This window comes from Hirundo rustica, chromosome 7 (genome assembly GCF_015227805.2).
Source record: "Hirundo rustica isolate bHirRus1 chromosome 7, bHirRus1.pri.v3, whole genome shotgun sequence".
Classification (NCBI taxonomy): Eukaryota; Metazoa; Chordata; class Aves; order Passeriformes; family Hirundinidae; genus Hirundo; species Hirundo rustica.
This window is the reverse complement of record NC_053456.1, coordinates 28,617,634-28,635,975: the sequence shown is the minus strand read 5'-3', so window position 1 is coordinate 28,635,975 and position 18,342 is coordinate 28,617,634. Positions and strand designations below refer to the sequence as shown.

At 39.5% G+C, this 18,342-nt stretch overlaps 1 protein-coding gene across 3 annotated transcripts in view; it reads left to right on the top strand.

Annotated features, from left to right (window-relative positions):
- The first annotated feature begins 1,297 nt into the window (after positions 1-1,297).
- Positions 1,298-18,342, top strand: part of SLC39A10 (solute carrier family 39 member 10) — a 53,642-nt gene continuing 36,597 nt past the window's right edge. Inside the window, exons 1-2 of one of the 3 annotated variants that reach the window (XM_040069272.2) lie at positions 1,298-1,385; positions 5,066-5,123. In XM_040069272.2, coding sequence (XP_039925206.1) covers positions 1,303-1,385; positions 5,066-5,123 — 141 coding nt within the window. In that variant the 5' untranslated portion in view covers positions 1,298-1,302. The remainder of the gene's footprint in view (positions 1,386-5,065; positions 5,124-18,342) is intronic. The other 2 variants (XM_040069273.2, XM_040069283.2) reach the window with 2 other exon arrangements.

Below are 18,342 nucleotides of genomic sequence, written 5' to 3'. Positions count from 1 at the left end.
TGTTTGTTTGTTTGTTCTTTGTGCAAGAAATAAAAGTTTTCTGACTATTTTGTAAGAACTTTGAGAATTATTTAGATAGAAAACTCACAGGTCTACAAGCCTGGACTGTATTAGCCTTAACCCTGTAATGAAAGTCCAGCATATATTAGTTCATATTTAAATATTAATTTTTAGCAAGCTACTTGTTTTTATCTTCTGTCCTAGAAATCTACTTGAGAGATAATCTTTGAGTAGTTCTGCTAACTGCTCTGTAATCATGATTTTTTTACTTCTCAGAGTACTAAAATATTCTCTATGTAGGTATTTCACATTGTTTTTTCACACAATTTAAAAATCTTTCCACACATAAATATGATTTTGTGTAATAAAATAAGACGTTCATGGCAAAGCATTATATTATACAGAGAATGCACTACTGCAAAAATGAAAGGTAACCTCGACCATCTATATTAAGTCTTGAAAATTAAGTCTTGAAAATAAGTCTTCACAAACAGTTGCATCAGATTTCTAGCATTTTATCTAAGTATGTAACTCTAGCCCAGCTGAATGATTACATACTGAGCACTCAAATACGGGTTTGTAATGGGGAGCATTTAATTTGTCTCAGTTACCTGTACAAATAATTCTAATCTACAGATCAGTTGCCTTGGTTTGAATAATGTCTATATTTAACACAGCAAAATGCACGTGTCTAAACTTGGCTTGCAGTGTTGAAGCACCTTATTTAGACAGATATTTGATGGATATTTAGTATCTCAGATACGTTCATCACACTAATTCTATTACATTTATAACACTAATTCTATTTGGTTAAATGTGCAGTTTTTCCAGCAGATACACAAAGAATATTAATATCATGTCTGAGCAAACCACCTGTAATTACTTCCTCTCAAAACTGACGTAAAAGCAACAGGAAAGAAATTAACTCTCGTAATTCTTTGATAGTTGATGTTCTATTGTCTGATGTGAGAAAAAAAAAAGGAAATAATTTATTACTACTATAATCTTATTTCTGTAGCGTAGAAGTTGCCTCGCAATTACATAACCATGTCCTTTGCACACTTTGGTGCCCTTTGTTCGTAAATCATCTCAGGGGAATCCACTAAGCCACTACTGGCAGTCAGAGGCAGGAATTTTACGTCGTTTTCATGATAAGCTTTTTCCCAAAAGTGCTCTGTTTCATGGTCAGTTCCTGGTAGCAGTATCATGTAAACATCCTCCACGTGTTTTAGACCTCCTTCTCCATAAAATGTTCTCCCAGCAGTCTTCTGTGGCACTTCTGTGGATGGAGAGGCTTAGGGAATGCTTTACATTTTTTTGAGTAAAATTTCTAGTCTCTTTTCTCTCCCTGTGAAGACAGAGTCCGGTCATCTCCGGGACAGGCAGTAAGTATAGTGGGATATCTAATTTCTTTCTGTTACCCTTGCTGAGCAGATGGTATGTTACCAGAAAATGAAATGGTGAAACATAATAAACTTCTACAGAAATCCTAAGAAAGCTGCAGATGCAAATTTGAGTTTGCTCCAAAACTTTGCTTAACTCCAGGGATGCATGTGTAAAGCCAAGGATTAAAAACTGGCTTACTACGTAAATCAGGAGTTACAAGAAATATCAATTAGCTTGTCCTGTCCCACAGATTGTGAAATATCAGGGAGAGCAAAGAGAGAGAAGTAATCCTTCAGCTTTTAAAGAGAAGCAATAAACATGAAAATACAGGCTCATACTCCTAGATTAAAATTTGTTGTGGGCATAAAATACTCTTCTAGAAAAGTATTGCTTCACGAGTGGGAAACATGCTATCAGATGTAATAATGCAATATGGGACCATCTATTGTATTAATTCAAAAGTGCTGTAAGTTTTGCAACATCTTCACTTGGGAGGCTTGGGTGTTACAGCTCTAAGCAGAGCTTTATGAGGTGAAAGCATGCTGCACACTAAATGCACTTAGCAGCTGGATGAACAGCACAAGGCTGGCTCCCAGTATCTGCCATTTACTTTGCAAATAGGGAGCTTGATAAGTAAAGACCTGCTGGATGATTGCAAAAAAATAATAAAAAAGAGTAGGCATGTATGGAAATAGAGAAGAATGTAGCTGGATCAGCTGTATTGTTTGAGCAGCAGTGAATGAGAGAAATGGGCTGTCAGTGTGTTCATCACCAGCCTTTAATGACACACCACGACTGTTTCCCATCACTCATGGATAAAGTGGTAATGGCATGTGCTCAGAAGCAGCTCCAAAAGAAACAAGAAAATTACATCACTTCCTCTTGAACTGTTCTCTACGGTTGGTTTAGACATTAAACACATTAGCAGTAATGTGAAAGTGGTAGAGCAGGAGGTTGCTGTTGTCCAAATGGATTCATCCAACACCTGCCTTTAAAAAGAATTATTATAAATTGGTTACATTCTGTGAGGCAAGGAACGTTATTAAGTGTGCATAAAAGTGATGTTTTTGTTGTTGTTGTTAGATTGAGAAATGTGATATAATTAAAAACTTAAATTGGCCGGTGATGCATCATCTGTAGCTAAAATCAAGCTGCCATCTCCAGTCAGATACCAAATCTAGGGGTGGCAATATCATAGTGACCACCAAAAACAATTCCCGGAGGGCAAGGGTTCAGGGAGCAGAAGTGATAATCTTCACAAATGCACTTCTACAAAACGCAGTGTTTGATTTTATGTAAAGTCTGAGCTTAGATAAACTGCAGGTAAATCAGACTGGCAGGTTGCATTTGCACATGAAGTATCAGTTTGCATGACAAGCTGTGTAAAAACAGCATCAGACTGGGTCTTGAATTGCTGGAAAAGAAAGGGTGTTTTACATCACAGCAGCTTAAAACTTGAGTTGGGCTTCTGGAGCACCATCAGCATAATCTGATTACAGTCTAGGCAGGTGATGATTGCTGCTGGATAGGCCTAAAGGAAATGAACGTTTTGCAAGAATAAAGGAGTGATCAGTGGAAGGAGGAAGGAATTCTGAAGTTATTTGGGACTAAATGAATATTACAAAATAATCAATGCTGATAAATTTTAAGGAGTGTCTTGCCTGTTCAGATTTCTTAAGATTTTAAGTGCTGCTTAACCTATCACTCTATCATTTGTTCCTATATCCAGCGCCCTTATGATTTCTTACTTGGTCCAAGAGACATATTTGAGGCGGCTGTGGTGTTGGAGGGGTGGGGAGAGGGGGGGTGTGTTGGGTTGGTTGGTTTGAGGAATTTTTTAGTATTTCGGATTATTATTTTCTCTCACATAATTTGGTATATTCTCATTATTCCCTCTGACTAGTTCTATTAAGCTCTCATTTCAACACTAAGACCTCATTCCAGGTGTTAAAGAAGTACTGGCTGTTAAATTCTTTCAAAGTAAAGCCATGAGTTGTTCTCCTTCCTTCTTTACTGGCGCAGAGCCAGGGTGCAACTGACTGTCAAAAACTCCATATTGTGCTTCCAGTTGTGCATCTCTCCTGGTGTCTATCTTACTGGGATTTTCTTGTGCTTCTAATTTCAAGCTCCAAGCTTAGGCATTGCAATGCTTAATTCTTCCTAGCATAGTTTAATTATTTGTATTCATTTACAAGCCTTGTTCCCGAGATCAGTAGAAATTATATTGCTAACTAATTGTGTTTACCTGAAACACTAAGTGGGCTTTTCAGTCCATACAGGAAAACTACTAAAAACCAAAGACAGTAATTTTTTTTTTTGAATACCAGAGATATTAAATGACTTCTAGGCTTTGCATTTCTCATCACTAGTTTTAAGTCACTTTTAGTCCCTCTGCATAGGGTTTGAGTAGCACCAGGAATGACAGTGTGACATTCTTTTTTTTACGTCATCATTTATAATACAGTTAATGTTAAATTGAAACGTCAAGTTTATGTCCAGAACATGACCCTTTAGACATCATTGAAAGAGAGCTCTAGAATAATATTTGTCCTCTATGTCCTTGTCAGTTAAGGCTCAGTTTTCCATTCTAGTTAAGGTGAAAAGACATTTCTGAGGTTTTATGCAGGTTGAAGGGCCTGTCTGCTCAAAGCTATGACTTTGCAAGGGCACCCTTTCTATGTACATAATAAATGTGACAAATGCAGGGAACATCAACTTCCTGCATGTAAGCTGCAGTAACAGATCACAGATTTCCAGATAAAAGCCAATCCTGTGTGAAAACCCTGGTACAAGTGCATGAATCTGCAATAACTGCTTGTGAGGAGTCAAAAGGCTTTCACTGAGAATGGGACCAACATGCCAAAGCATTCATTCTCTCAAAAAAGATTCTATCTAGGATTCTCTAGATTCCTGGGAAGCATAAAAGGGTCACTGGCCAGATCATCTCACACCAGTAGATATTCACTGAGGTCTCCAAGTATGTCACACTTGAATTTTAAGGCTGCTAGAGAGTTTGTCATTGCTGAGGTAACTCTCTCTTGCTAAAGGAACTTCTTAGACTTTTCCCCGGAGATGTACCAGTGAGAGAAATCTAGTCTGGAATCTTAATCCACTCAAAGCCTGGATGTGGGAAGAGGGGTTTATGAATGACAAATAATTAGAACTGCTTTCCAAGAGCTTCAGGGACAGTATACTGCCTGGAAATTGCTGAAACTGAAGGGGAAAAAACCTCTCATAACCTGTGTCCCTTGGAAAATTGGTTAAGTATGTTAGAAGGTATATTTTAATATTCTTAAACATTTCCTTTCAGGCATTCTTCCAGGCCAGGAATGGCTTTTGAGTTTTTCCTAACATACTACTTCAGTGCATCAGCCATCCACCTTTGCAAAGGGGAAGGTGGGAGCAGAAAGCTTTCTGACACTGCCAGTCCCTTTAGGTATCTGACTCAGTGACACGTGTATATTGCAAATTAGTTTCCATTTTCCATTTCAGGTCAAACCTTTTATTTTCTTCCATTAAAGCACTGAACATAGAATTACGCACGTTTTCTACCTCATTAATTTTTTTCTGAAACTGACTCTGACCCTTTGATTTTAATTACCCTGAGATGATATTGAACTACATGTTAAAACCCTCTATGAAGCAGACCCATGCTGCACATCTTAATTGTATTTTTCAGTTTGAGGACTCCTGCTGTCCAGTCTTCAGCTACATTTGAACTGCATCCCAAAAGTGAGGTATGTAGTTAACACACCCACGCTCACACCTCCCACCCCAGTGGAGCAGTACCTCCAATCAGTCAGAACCCAGTTCTAGCTCAGATGTGGAGTAGCTGGTGGAGTTACCCCTTCGATCCTCTCAGGAGAGAATTAAGGGCAAGGCATCTGGTTAGGAACATTAGTTGTTCACTTTGTGCCTTCAAAAGAGCAATTAGATTATCAGAATTTCAAAACTCGTGGATTTTTATGACTGTATCTGACTTGTCTTGGCCAAGAAAAATCACTATTGTAATTCCATGTGCATAAAAGATGCTTACCACCTCCTCAGTTTGTTCACTGTTATCTCTACTGGTATGCACTCCCATACCCTTCTCTGATTTCTTATCACTGGTTGCTAACTCTGAGGAAAACAGCACGAGGCAGGACTAACTGGAGAGTTAAATTAGCCCACTCTCACCTTCACCTCCAGTAAATCTGCACGTGATTAAGTCTTCAGTAACCAGAAGGGATAACAGAAGAAAAACTATAGCTCAAGAGAAGCAAATCTCTGGCTGTCTCCTCAGATGAAGGACTTGCAGGTGTTCCCTGCAATGCTGTTCTAAGTCCATTTCAGTCCATGTAGCTTGGGCATAATTATTGGTTTAACCTCAAACCGTCCTCTCACAGAATAAAGAAAGCACCTTGCCTCTGCACAGATGTGTCACCTCTCCAGAGCAAAGCACTACCCTGGTACTGCAAGGAGAAACCTCATGCAGATAGTGGAATTAAGCTGGTCTAAAAATACATCCAGCATCTTCTCTTTAACAGAGAATGACAGATCACTGCTGGGATTAAAAATGCAGCTTTACTGCCTGAAAGGGTTTTTATTGTTCCTGTATTTCATTCTGTGACCAAAATTTCGCCTGGAAAACTCCAAGCTTAGAGTTGATTGTACGAATAAATGTTCCGAATAAGGAAATAGAAGAAAATATCATCATTAATTTTATCTAACATGAGGAATCCTAAAACAAAACAGTTACTCCCACAACAGATATCACACTCTGGAAAGAACATGGTAATTTATGCCTGACAATACAAAGCACAATGCGTGTATTTGCCAGATTTATACCAGGTAAATCATGAGCCTGTCATTTATTTTCTTATTGTTATTTACTTATTGATCATTAAAATCATCGTAAACCCCCAACCTTCTAATAAGAACAACCTGATCATAAGAGAAGGTCAACCATTGGAGACAGAGTCTATGAACAGGCTGAGTGCTGTGTACCCAATTAGGCTTGGCTGAGCTACCTGCACTCTCAACATATCTTCCCCTGCTTCAGCTACAAACCCATCCTCAGGGCACAACTGGTTTTCTATTCCCACTGTGCTGCCTTAATCTTGTAAACTTCCACCTCTGACCTCAATAAATATTTTATATTCTTAGTAGCAAAACGCTTCCTTCATTCCTCTGCAAGACCCCTCACCCTGCTCCATCTCTGCATTAAATGTTTTCTTTAGATTTGGGCATATCTGCGAAGATAGATACACAGATGTAGACTAGATAGGGAGAGATATATGTGTGAACATATGATATATGTAGGACTATATCACATGAACATAAGCAAAAGAAGGTAAAGCAAAGAGGCAATGCAGCAAGGCAGGCAGTACATAATTTCTGGAATAGCAATGCTACAGGCTTTTCTGCAACAGCTGCTGGTACTTGGAAGCAATCAAACACAAACACCTTGCTGCTTACAACAAAGTCAGAAATCTTCTGTGATGGCTTCAAGAAACTAAAATCTAATACAGTTTTCATGAAGGAGTGAGAGGGAAGGGAAGTTTTCTTCCTGTGCAAAGATTTCTATGTGAAAGAAAGCAAGATTTAATGACAGCTGAAAATTACTGCTTCATTGTAGATATTTGACTCATCTTTTATATTTTTCTCTGCCATTTTCAGCCAAAAAAAATCTCTGTTGAAACTGCACCTTGATAAACAGAACTAACATTGAAGTTTATTTCAGAGCTGACTGAAGCGAGCATATTGATTTTCATAGATTTTTCTATCAGCCTCTTGGTATACAACATTTCTCATTCAGCCATGTAATATTTAGGATTATATTTCTCTGCATACCAGAGGGTTCTAAATGTTGCTGTCAAAGAGAGAAGTAAACACTGTCATCTTGCTCCACACTGAATTGAGTGTGTATGAAGCCTTTCTTTAAAAAAAATAGAATTGTTATGTTGTTATGGTGGTTGTTATTGTGCCAGATACCTGGCAGAAATCAAAGTGTTGTTTTGGTTTATTGTTGGGTTTTTTTGTTTTTTTTTTTTTTAACGTGTATGCAGTGTACCTAAATAAATAATGTGGCTTTCAAAATGCTTGGATTCTAGGATCTAGGATTTTTCTGGAAATGGCAGAATTTGCTAAATATCTAAATAGTTAGTAGTCTCACCGCTGAAAAAATTCATCATCTCCCTTCTACCCCATCTCACACACACCAGCCTGATATCATGGCACGCTCTGCCCTCCGTAACAAATTTGGTGTAGGTCCCAGCCACATTTTTCAGTAATGACTGTGACATGCAAAGGACATGATTCAGCAGGAGTAAAGCTTGTGCCTCACTAGTAGCACATTTACATTCCTATTGATTTGAAAGGAGCTACTAAGCAACTGAGCGAGGTAAATACTTGCCTGTGTAAAGCCAGCAAAATGCTTTAAACTCTTGAATCAGAGCCTGATAAAGGGTAAGTACCACATTCTTTTATAAACTGGCTTTATGACCGTTTTCAGGGAAAAAATTAAACCAAGTGGACTTCCTTTGGGCTCATTAGGTGACTACAGAAAATGGTTGCTTCAGGATAATAGAAACCTTTAGAAATCTTTTTTCCACGTTCTCTTGGAACTTCACCAGCCACAAGCACAATGGGGGGTGGAGGGGAGGAAAGTCTTACATCCCATTGTCTCCACAGGACTCCCTGTTCCCTACTGAACATCAGTGTCAATTTTTCCGAACAGCTTTGTCTTTCTGCCAAAGATAATGTACGTGTTTGGAGGGTGTGGGTAAAGATTAAAACTTTGTTACTCACAGATGGCTCATTTGCTTTTTAGGTATTTCAGAAACCATTCCTCCCCAGTAGTTTGTGGATGCTTTTATAGTATTTTAAACTAAATTGTACTAAATGTTAGCTTCAAACATCTCAACAAAGTAGTAGAGCTATAGGTATCAAAATGGTGTACATCACTTTTAATGTATATATATTTAAAAATCAGAATCAGTGTGGAAATGAGTTCTCTATCAGTCAGCTTTTTTTTTTTTTTTTTTTTTTTTTTTTGGGGGGGGGGGGTGGTGTTGAGACTTCTGGTGTGTAGTTTTGCTCCTCCTAGAATGTGACAAAGTGAAACTAAAGGAAAAAAAAATTGCCTCCTTTCTGAACCTAACAAGGTGATTTTTTTTTTTTCCAAAAACAGAAGAGACCACAAAAATATTATTGCTAAATTTTAATCCCCTGAAAATAAGGTCAGGCTAAAGCAAACAAAGTTCTTTGAGGGGAAGTTGTTTTTATTAAGGCATTAACTTCAGTGGTGCTCTGGTGTAGGTTCACTATGCAAATGTCAAATGGGAAAGTGTTCTCAAGCTGTCTCTTCCTGCATGGTAATTGAAGGATAAAACTTCATTTTGGGAAGATTATTCTTCACCAGTATCTCAGGACCAAATGCATATATAGATATAGATATATAGCATGTCCTCTGTGTCACCAGGGCTTGGCTGGCTGAGAGAAATATTGTGTGACAGTAGTCACTGGTGAGAGACTTCAAGGGCCTGCAGTGACAAGAGCAACTGGGCAGTGAGGAGAAATAGTTACCTGAAGTCTCATATCTGAGCCTTTATCAGCAAAAGATTTTTCTTATTCATCCCTCTGAACCTGTTCTAATTCCACCTTGGCAAGGGCTGCCACAGAGGAGCCATCAGCACCAGTTTAGGTACTCTGGTTCCAGTCCTTCAAAAATCCTTCAAACAACCTTGCACTTGGCCTTGTAGAGCCTCGTGAAGTTGCCATGGGCCAAGCTCTCCATCCCGTCCAGGTCCCTCTGGATGACATCCCTTCCCTCCAACGCGTCAAGCGCACCGCACAGCTCGGTGTTGTTGGCAAATTTGCTGAGGGTGCACTCAATCCCACTGTTCGTGTCACTGATGTTACAAAGTGCCAATCCCAACATCAGCCCCTGAGGAACATCGCTCATCACTGGTCTCCACCTGGACATTGAGCTGTTCACTCTGAGTGTGACCATCTAATGAATCCCTTACCCACCAAGTATCCATCCACCAAATCCACGTCTCCCAGCTTTAGAGACAAGGCTGCTGTGAGGGACAGTGTCAAGTGCTTTGCACAGCTCCGGGCAGATGATGCCAGTTGCTCTTCTCTTATCCATCACCAACTGTAACCCCATCCCAGCAGGCCACCACATTCGTCAGGCGTGACGTGCCCTCAGTGAAGGGGCCCTCAGGCTGTCATCGCTCTCCTCCTTATTTTCCATATGCCTTAGCACAGTTCCCAGGAGAATCTGCTCCAGGATCTAGCCAGGCACTCAGGTGAGACTGACTGACCGGTAGATTATGTTCCTTTGAAAAATACCCTGTCAGAAAAGGACATGGAAGTACTGCCCCCAGAAGAAACAGAACTGCTGGCCTGTTTCCTACAGCTGGAAGCCAGAAAGTCCCTTGGGGGCCTCTGCCCAGGTTAGACCATACACTTAAGTCATGTCAGCAAAAAGAAGGTCGGTTGCTTTTTCAGATTCTTGAAAATACAAACTGCCTTCTAAAGACTGAATCATCTCATGCTTAGTGGCAGTACAAGGTTGATGCTTGGACTGGATGATCTCAAAAGCCTCTTCCAACTCTGGCGATTCTATGATTCTATCATCTCTGAAAAGCTTTCTGTGGCAATTTTCACTATAGCTGTGACACTTCAGGAAAGCAGATTTTCTGAGGACGAGAGAGCAGAGCTGTGTGCTGTCTTTAGACAGCATCATACCCTATAATCCACAATTGGCTGGGTGACTTCACTGGTGGTTCCAGCCAAAGGGCTAAACATGAGCCATAACCTGACAGAAAGCTCTGGGATATGTCAGGAAGATGCAACTGTTACGGTGCAATGAGTAGACAGGGATGTCTGGGGGACAATCCCACTTGCCTCTGCCAAACTCTTGAAGTTCTGCTCTTTCCTCCTCCCTCAGCTTTCTCAATGGTTGCTGATCAGGTTATATTAAAATGAAGAGTGACTCTGTCCTTTGGCTTCAGGAGATCACTGATTTTTGAAACAAATGAGGTTTCTGTGCTGTATTGCAGTACAAGTGGCGTTAAAAAATGGAAAGCATCCCAGTAATATTGATCCATCCCACCCTCCCCTAAAAAAATCACTTTTTTCTATGTTTCAGATTACAATTAAACTACCAGCAATAACCTCTGAAAAACTGTTTATTGCTGCTTGGCTGTTCACAGTAACTGGGGCTTGTACACTGCAAACCTCTCAGTGCTTGATAGTCAAAGGTTTTGTGCAGCAATTTGAAGTGACTTCTTGTGAAAACAGCAGCTCTAGTTTTATAACCAGAGCACTACCATAATATTGCTTTTACTAGCTCAAGGTTCATTTTCAATACAATAATAAATAGCAAAACCCTCTTTAAACAGCTCCTTAAAAATACAGTAGTCTAAAAAAGAAACTGCATAGACAGCAACTCTTGCTGTTTAGGGAAATGACTAAAGGCCATGCAAGTCTCTCCCTCCCGTAAATGAGGAAGAGGAGAAAGAGAAGCGACAAGAATCAGACACTGCTGTCCTGAATGATGGAGCTGGCACCCAGCATCGTGTAAGTGGCCTGATGTGATCTGTAATGTGTGCATGCTGCTCTCAACAAGGGGGTGCCTGCAGGACTTCCAGGCTGGCAGGCAGTTCATTTTCTAATTCACTGTTTTTAAAAGCTGCATACCCAGTCTATTTTTCATCTAATTAGTGATAGCTATGATATTGTTATTACCTTCTGATATAACGGGGCCAAAACTTGTAAACTTCTCTGAGGGTAAGAAGAGAACATTACCTTAAAAAACCAAAGCCCCTTGGAAAAACAGGAACAAATTCTTGTCATTTTTACACTATGAATTTGATACATCCTGTAATATAAATAATTTTATCCCAGAATCACACTGTCCAAACTCAGTACTTTTCTGTCACCTGAGATGAACTTAAGTAAAACTCTGTGATCTGGTTTTGGATTGAGTATTTCCTAGGATCTGGCAATGAGCCAGCTCCACTCAGGTACATGTGAGCTGGAGAGCCCCAAGCAATCTCTTTTCAAGTACCTGGCTTAACTAAAATATTCTCAATTCAAGCTTCATCGCAAATCATTAGTAAGTACTGACTCTCATTTTAGCTTCTGTTTATCTTTAAGAAGCAATGTCTTGAAGCTCCAGTGTACCAATTCCTTCTTTCCATTATGTGTATTGATTTGCCAAAGGATATTATGTCGTGCTTTAGAGACTTATTCTCAGAACTTTAGTAAACTAGAAATCTGACAGATTATAGGCTTTCAAACTTCAGATTGCACTTTCAATTAATCCAAACAATTAATAAAAAAAATAATTTGGAAATGTAAATGAAATTATGTTTGCTCAGCTGCAAAGATTTGTACTAAACTGCCTACAAAAAAACAGAGAAAGGTGATTCTCTTAAGTAAATACTGTTCAAAGTAAGGTCATGATTCTATGAACTGTTTTCAGGTACTGGGTGTAGGTAACTACCTTGGCTGTAAGTGGCCTGACAGCCAAAAGCTGCTCTGAGACTGCTTTCAGTGGGAGCCACCACACACTCACTTTAACGGATTAACAGGGAGAAGCACTTTCATGGGTAGTTTTTTTCTTCTGAGAAATAATTAGCAAACCTCAGCAGGAGAGAAAAACTCTTCAAAAATCATAGAGATACACTCTTCATACGTTTAAAGAAAGCCACCCGTTGGAACCTGCTCAGTTCCATGAGCAGACATAGTTGCTGAGAGATGGCACCACAATTAAATGAAAAAATAATTATCAGTTCACTCACAACTCCTTTAATTTTGCCCCTATCTTTCCAAAAGGCAGTAGTATTTGCGGGTTTTTCCCATTAATTTTTGCCTCAAATTACACCACTGTACACTTGTGGTGTATTTTGGTATACACTCAATAATGTAAATCTGTTATAAAGAACAAACTGCATTTGCTGTTCAACATTTTATTTTGAACATTCTTGGGATGCTCTCTTTAACCAAGAAAAGACATGCACTTGTGCTTTTTTGGAGAAGTGCACAATAATTTCATCAGAACTACTATAGAGGATCATTAAGAATTCACCCCCTGTGTATATGGGAATGATTTTTATTTGCATTTATGAGGAGAGAGGTAAGAAATACAAGGCAAGGTTATCTGAGAGGAGTGGAAAGACACTAACAGTGTGAGTGTAATCAAGAATTTTCAAACGTAACTCCTTTTTTTTTTTTTCAATTTCAGTGTTGACAAAACTGGCACTGATTTTGTCTGAATGGTTTTCTTTCCCTGAGCTTGTGAGTTCATTTTCTTGCATGAAGTATCCATGGTGGTCAGTCTGATACCTCAGCAAAGCTAGTCCAACCCAATCATTGCAGTCCAACCCAATCCTTTATTTTCTCTCTGTTTGCTTATTGGCATTGCCTCCCTTGAGTCTCCTCAGAGCTCTCAGTGGTCTAACACATGGCAAATCCATCACCTGATGGGTCAGCAAGGACACATGACACATCCCCCCCGTCATGTGCAGTCTCCTTAGTCCCATGCTTGGGAAAAGGCTCCAAAACTTCTCTTCCTTTCTAAGCAGTAACAGGAAGTGTTCATGGCTGTGAGAGTCTATTCTGCCGCTGCTGCACTTGCTCTCAGAGCTGGTTTACAGAAGGAGGTATCAAGTGAGGTTGCTAAGCCATGCAGATCAGAAATAGTCATGTAACAGGCCTCCCCATTTCTTTGCTCTCTTCCCAGTTCTACTGTGCAACATCCCCACGGTCTGCCTCTCCCTGCAATTCCACTGGTACTCAGCTCTGGTTTTCACATTTCTTGTCATTTAGACCATATTTAGGTGTCCCCATGATTCATCTTGTTGTGTGTCAGCTAAAGTTTACTCCCTTCTTCGTAGCTCTTTATGCTTAAATTCACACTCCTTGCGTCATTAAAACCAAAAATTATCATCCAACTGTGCTAAGGATCTTGGGGCAGCAATGCGGAAAATAAAGCTGCAACGCCTAAAAGTACTGTCAAATGGTTGTACTTAAAGGTTTGGAAATTGGGGTGTTTCCTAATGTCATTCACACTCTTCCTGCTGTCTCTTCATTTATTTCCCCTAGGAATCATGAAATACAGGTGTAAAAATTGCAAACGTAAATCACAGGGGAAAATGATCAAACTTCAGGTGAATTCCAGCATTTCAAATCAAAGGCCGTGTAGTTTTAACAGTGCCCTGAAGGCCAGCATCCTACTGTTCCCTTCAATTCCCAGTTATAAATTACCAGGCATGGAAGGATAAACACAGCTGACCTTAAGTTAATTCTTTCCCTAAACTGCGGGCGAGCCTTTGATAATTTTGATTTTGAGAGCCTTTCTCTTGACTTTAGATTTTGTTACTGGCACAGTTTATTCAAATAAAAGCAAACCAAACACCCATTTCATAATTTGCTTTATTTCTGCAAACAATACCTTTCTTTTCCCTGCCAGTGCATGTTCTTGTCCCCCGTGTTCTCTGTAGGTGTCTCTGAGGTTTTGGACCTCTGTTAAAGAGGGGATGATGACATCCCTGCCCATTCATTCCAGCTCATATTGGCTTCCCTTTCCACTGCCAAAATTTCACAGATGAGCAGTGGCCCCGAGGTGCCCCAAACAGGCAGCAGCTAAAGGATGTCTTGGCTTCCTGATTCTTCCTGCTGATAATGGCAGAATTGCAGGAGTTCAATATCTGTCATTTCCACTTCCATGTGTAACAGAGGTGAAAGAAATGGGGAACTTCACCCCAGCTGCCTACTAAAATCTAGCTTTAGAAGAGCTATGCTTCCATTACTCAGCTAAGTCTAGGTCATATATAAAAAATGCCAATTCACCAAATTAGTGGTTAAAATTTGACAGGGAGTGACAATAAAAAGATGCTGACCTTTGTTTTCTTATTTTAAGCTCCTCATTGATTTCTTCAAATAATGTCAGGGCCAGACTCATTAATTTTTTCCCCTTTTGTTTGAAAAGAGGGTGTAAAACAAATTCCTCAGTATGTACAGAGATTACATTAAAGCCAATATTTTCTCTTTGGTCAGGTGGGTCAGTTCTGGAATCAGTCATTTGCTTTTATAAGTGAAAGCCTTTAGAGGAATTTCTACCCCACCCATCCAGCTAGCACAGCTTTGTTTAATGTTTTCGAACCCTGCCTGGCTCCAACAGATAATATCCATATTTATTGATACAGAGGTCTTGTGTGAACATGACCAGAGGTTCTTTGTGCTCTGCAATCTCACCCCACTCGTGCTGCAGGAAGCAGCTGACTGGCCTTTCCCACCCACCACATCCTCCGGAGTTAAGATGTTATCTCCCTGCAACCACTGCCTACAGACAAGATGCCACAAGTAAACAGGTGTTTTCAGCAGGCAGGCAGGAAGGGAGAAAAATAAATAAACCTGAGTCTGCAAGAGAGGAAGAAGGCTGTGACACACTTTATAATATCTTCCATGTCGAATTTTATCCCAGACCTGCAACCAGCAAATCCAGCCTGTCTCAGATCAGATGAAAGGGCTTATGACTGCTTTAGAGAGGAGGACTAGACAGTTATGTTTAAAGCAAAGGGAGAGTCATTTAACAAAGTCAATTTTGCCAGCAAGTTTTCCTGTGGATAAGTATACCAGTGTTTGCTAGCTTTGCAGAATTATCCAAAGGTCATATTGGCTGTTTCCCAAATTGCAGACAAACCTTCAAGTGCACCAAAGACTTCAGTTGCTGCTGCAGCATCACACCCTTCTGCTTATGTCCTTTAATGTTTATGTAACCTTAAGTCTAGAGCCAATGAAGAAGGGTTTATATTTTTTCTAAAATTGTCAGCCCTTGTTTAAAAACAAAACAAAAAAAGCCCAGCCCTTTCCCACAAAGAGACCAATTCAAAAACTTCTAAAACAAAGACCTTTAAAACCTGTATCTTGTTTGGGCATGTTAAAAAATAATAAATAAAAAATTCCTAGATTTCTGTTTGAACTGACTTCCCATCGGTACTTGCACTGATACCATATTTATAATTATGCAGATGGTATCACTGATTTTGATACTTTTGCTTCAAAACCTGCACAAATGCTCACACATGTTTAGATACTGTCTGAACAGAGGGGTATCTACATGTTGTAAGAGAAGAAGGGTAGGAATGGTTTCTAGAAACAAAACAAAAAAGCTCAGATGGATTTTCCTTTTCTTCCCCATCTTACAACTAAAGTAACTTTCAAATTATACTTCCTGGTTCATGCAAAACTAGCCAGATCTACTTTGATTTACCATTGGAATTCACACAGTTGAAACCAATTAGAGCTAATTAAAGAAACCTGCCAAGTGAAGGCTTAAGGGAGAGCACCCAGTTTGGCAGGAAGGTGAAAGAAAAGCATATACAGTCTCTACTAAAAGTACCATTTTTATATATATGGCCATGGAGTTAAATAAACTCGGGCTTTAAATTCACTGCAAACAAACCAAGTAGTCCTGAGGCAGTGAAATCCCCCAGAGGATGTCACTTCCTATTTCCAAGCACAAGCTTTAATCCCAGAATCACTACCTGCTTGTTTAAGTTCCCCCTGATGCTTAAACACTTCCCTTCTGTCCTTGCCATCAGCAAAGTCTCTGCTGCTTCAGCACCAATCTCAGTGTCTGGGGATGAGCACAGCTCAATCTGGTAAGCAGTGAAAGTACAAGTAAATCTGTACAACATAACCAGAGATGGTTAGACAGAAAACACATTAGTAAATTCAGAGCAGAAGAAACAACTGTCAGCAGGCCACATTTAAGACACTGGGTAGGAAATTATGATTTCTGTATGATTCCCTGGTATTTCACTTCACAGATCTTGTGAGTGTACTTATGAGGAAGTTTCCTGTAGCAAAGCTCTTCCACTCCTGAGGAACTGGGTAAAATCCTTCTGCTTGGCAAGTCTGCCTTGACAACAGCTGTGTCCTGTTAGCCATTCTCTCCCCACAGTTAATTCTGCCACTGAATTTCTCTAGCAAACTGAACAATACGTGTTGGTCATTGCCACAGCAGAAATGGCATTTCTGAGTTTGTTTCAGCCTTCCAAAATGAATGAAAGGCAGGGACAGAAACTAGAAAAAAAATGTTTTGAAGAACAGGAAAGAAAATACGTGTGTAACAAGTGCCACAAACCCAGGTATTGTCAGCATTCAAACCGCCTTAAATTCTGATTAAATCTTGGACAAGATGAGTTAAAATAAAAGGAGGAAGTTGATGTTTCAAGGCACTTCCTTGGCTTTTTCATGAGACACCAATATTTCAAAAGTAAGAAAATTATGTTGGGCTCTTCAAGGAAAAAAAGCTGAATTAGCCGGAGGGGTACAAAACTTCATTTTGGCAACAAGTAATGACACTTTTCTCCCACTTATATAACAAAATTTGTGTACACCTTTAACAACCAGCTTTCTAAATTAATTTGTCCCAGTTAAAATATTTTTCAGCATTAGTGTTACAGTTCTCCAAGGAATATTCACAAAACCCTTCTGTTTACAGTCAGAGGCACTATAAAGATATAAGAACTAAATCTGTGTGCAGAATTACTAACTGAGTAGCTTTGGGTTTTGGGGGGTTTTTTGGGTTTGTTGTTTTTTTTTTTTTTAATAATTTGTCTAAACAAACTACTTCTTTTGTATATACATACAAGTCAACCTTCTACCCCCTCACCTGCAATTGGGTTGTTGCAAGGGGGGGACAGGAAATCAATGTGTGAGATCTGTATATAGATATAGATATTTTAATACATACATATTCCCTTCCTCAGCCCAAAATATGAGTGTGTGCTCTGCAGTGCTACTCAGCAAGGAAGTGTCCTGTGAGAGAAGAGGGGAAAAAAAACCCCCAAACCAGTTCTGTTCCAGAAGTATGGTAACATATTCTTTTTGAAGCTTGAAAAGTCAGTCTGGGTTTGTTGCATACATTTGTGTTTTCCCAAGCTCTCAGCACTCTTGCAGCGCTGGCTGCCCTGCTCTGCTGTTCCAGCTTCCCTGCAGCACAGAAAGTTGCTCCACAGGCTTCACAGCAAAACACACTCCTCAGCTCCTTTTCATGGTAAATGCCTGATCTAATAATTTTTTGGTTCTGGTCTCTGAACCTATGTTATAGAAAGTCCTACTTTCTTTTCCTCAAATACTGATGTGTAGTCCTTGCACTAAAATGTATGGTTAAAACCACCGAGAAGAAGCCTAAATGCAAGATACAATGTACAACTACAGGGAAAATATTCTAGATACAAGCAGGCCTTTCAGTGTATCAGGAAAAAGCCATGAGCAGACTGACTGGGAAGGTTCTAACCTAACTCAAACTACAAATGAGACTCATTTGCTAGCAGGAAATGTTAGCAGAGTGCTGGCAGGGCTGCTAATGGTCCCTTCTGGCCTTAAAATTAACAGATACATGTTAGAGTGGGTAACAGCCGGAGGGGAGGAGAAGCCACTAACAGAGATCTATTTATTGGTACACCTTGGCTGGGTGTGTTTCTGGAAAGTCGCTGTGTAGCATCAGCATTTCATTTCATTAAAGTTCTTGATTTTTGTTGTTGTTGTTGTTGTTGTTGCTGTTGTTGTTGTTTTTAAGGAGATTTTGCATTACTTGAATTTTGCTCAAAAAAGCCGACAAACCCCATATACTCTATTTATTACTGAATGCAATTCCCTCTGAAAAAATTCTGGTGGAAGAAGAAAACTTATTTTTAAATTTTTTTTTCCACTCAGTGGATCTATTTCTAGATCAAACAGCAATACAAATCAGTCATGTCTAGTGTCCAACAGTGGGATTGTGATAAATGTCTAATTACCAATGTCACAATCAGATCTGTATTTTATTCGCTGTGCTAAAATTTGAGAGATAAGGGACCTGCTTCAAGGTAAAAAATATTCAAATCAGCATACAAAATGATCTGGTGCAACAGTTTGGTATACTACCTCATAATCACTTTATAAAAGTCC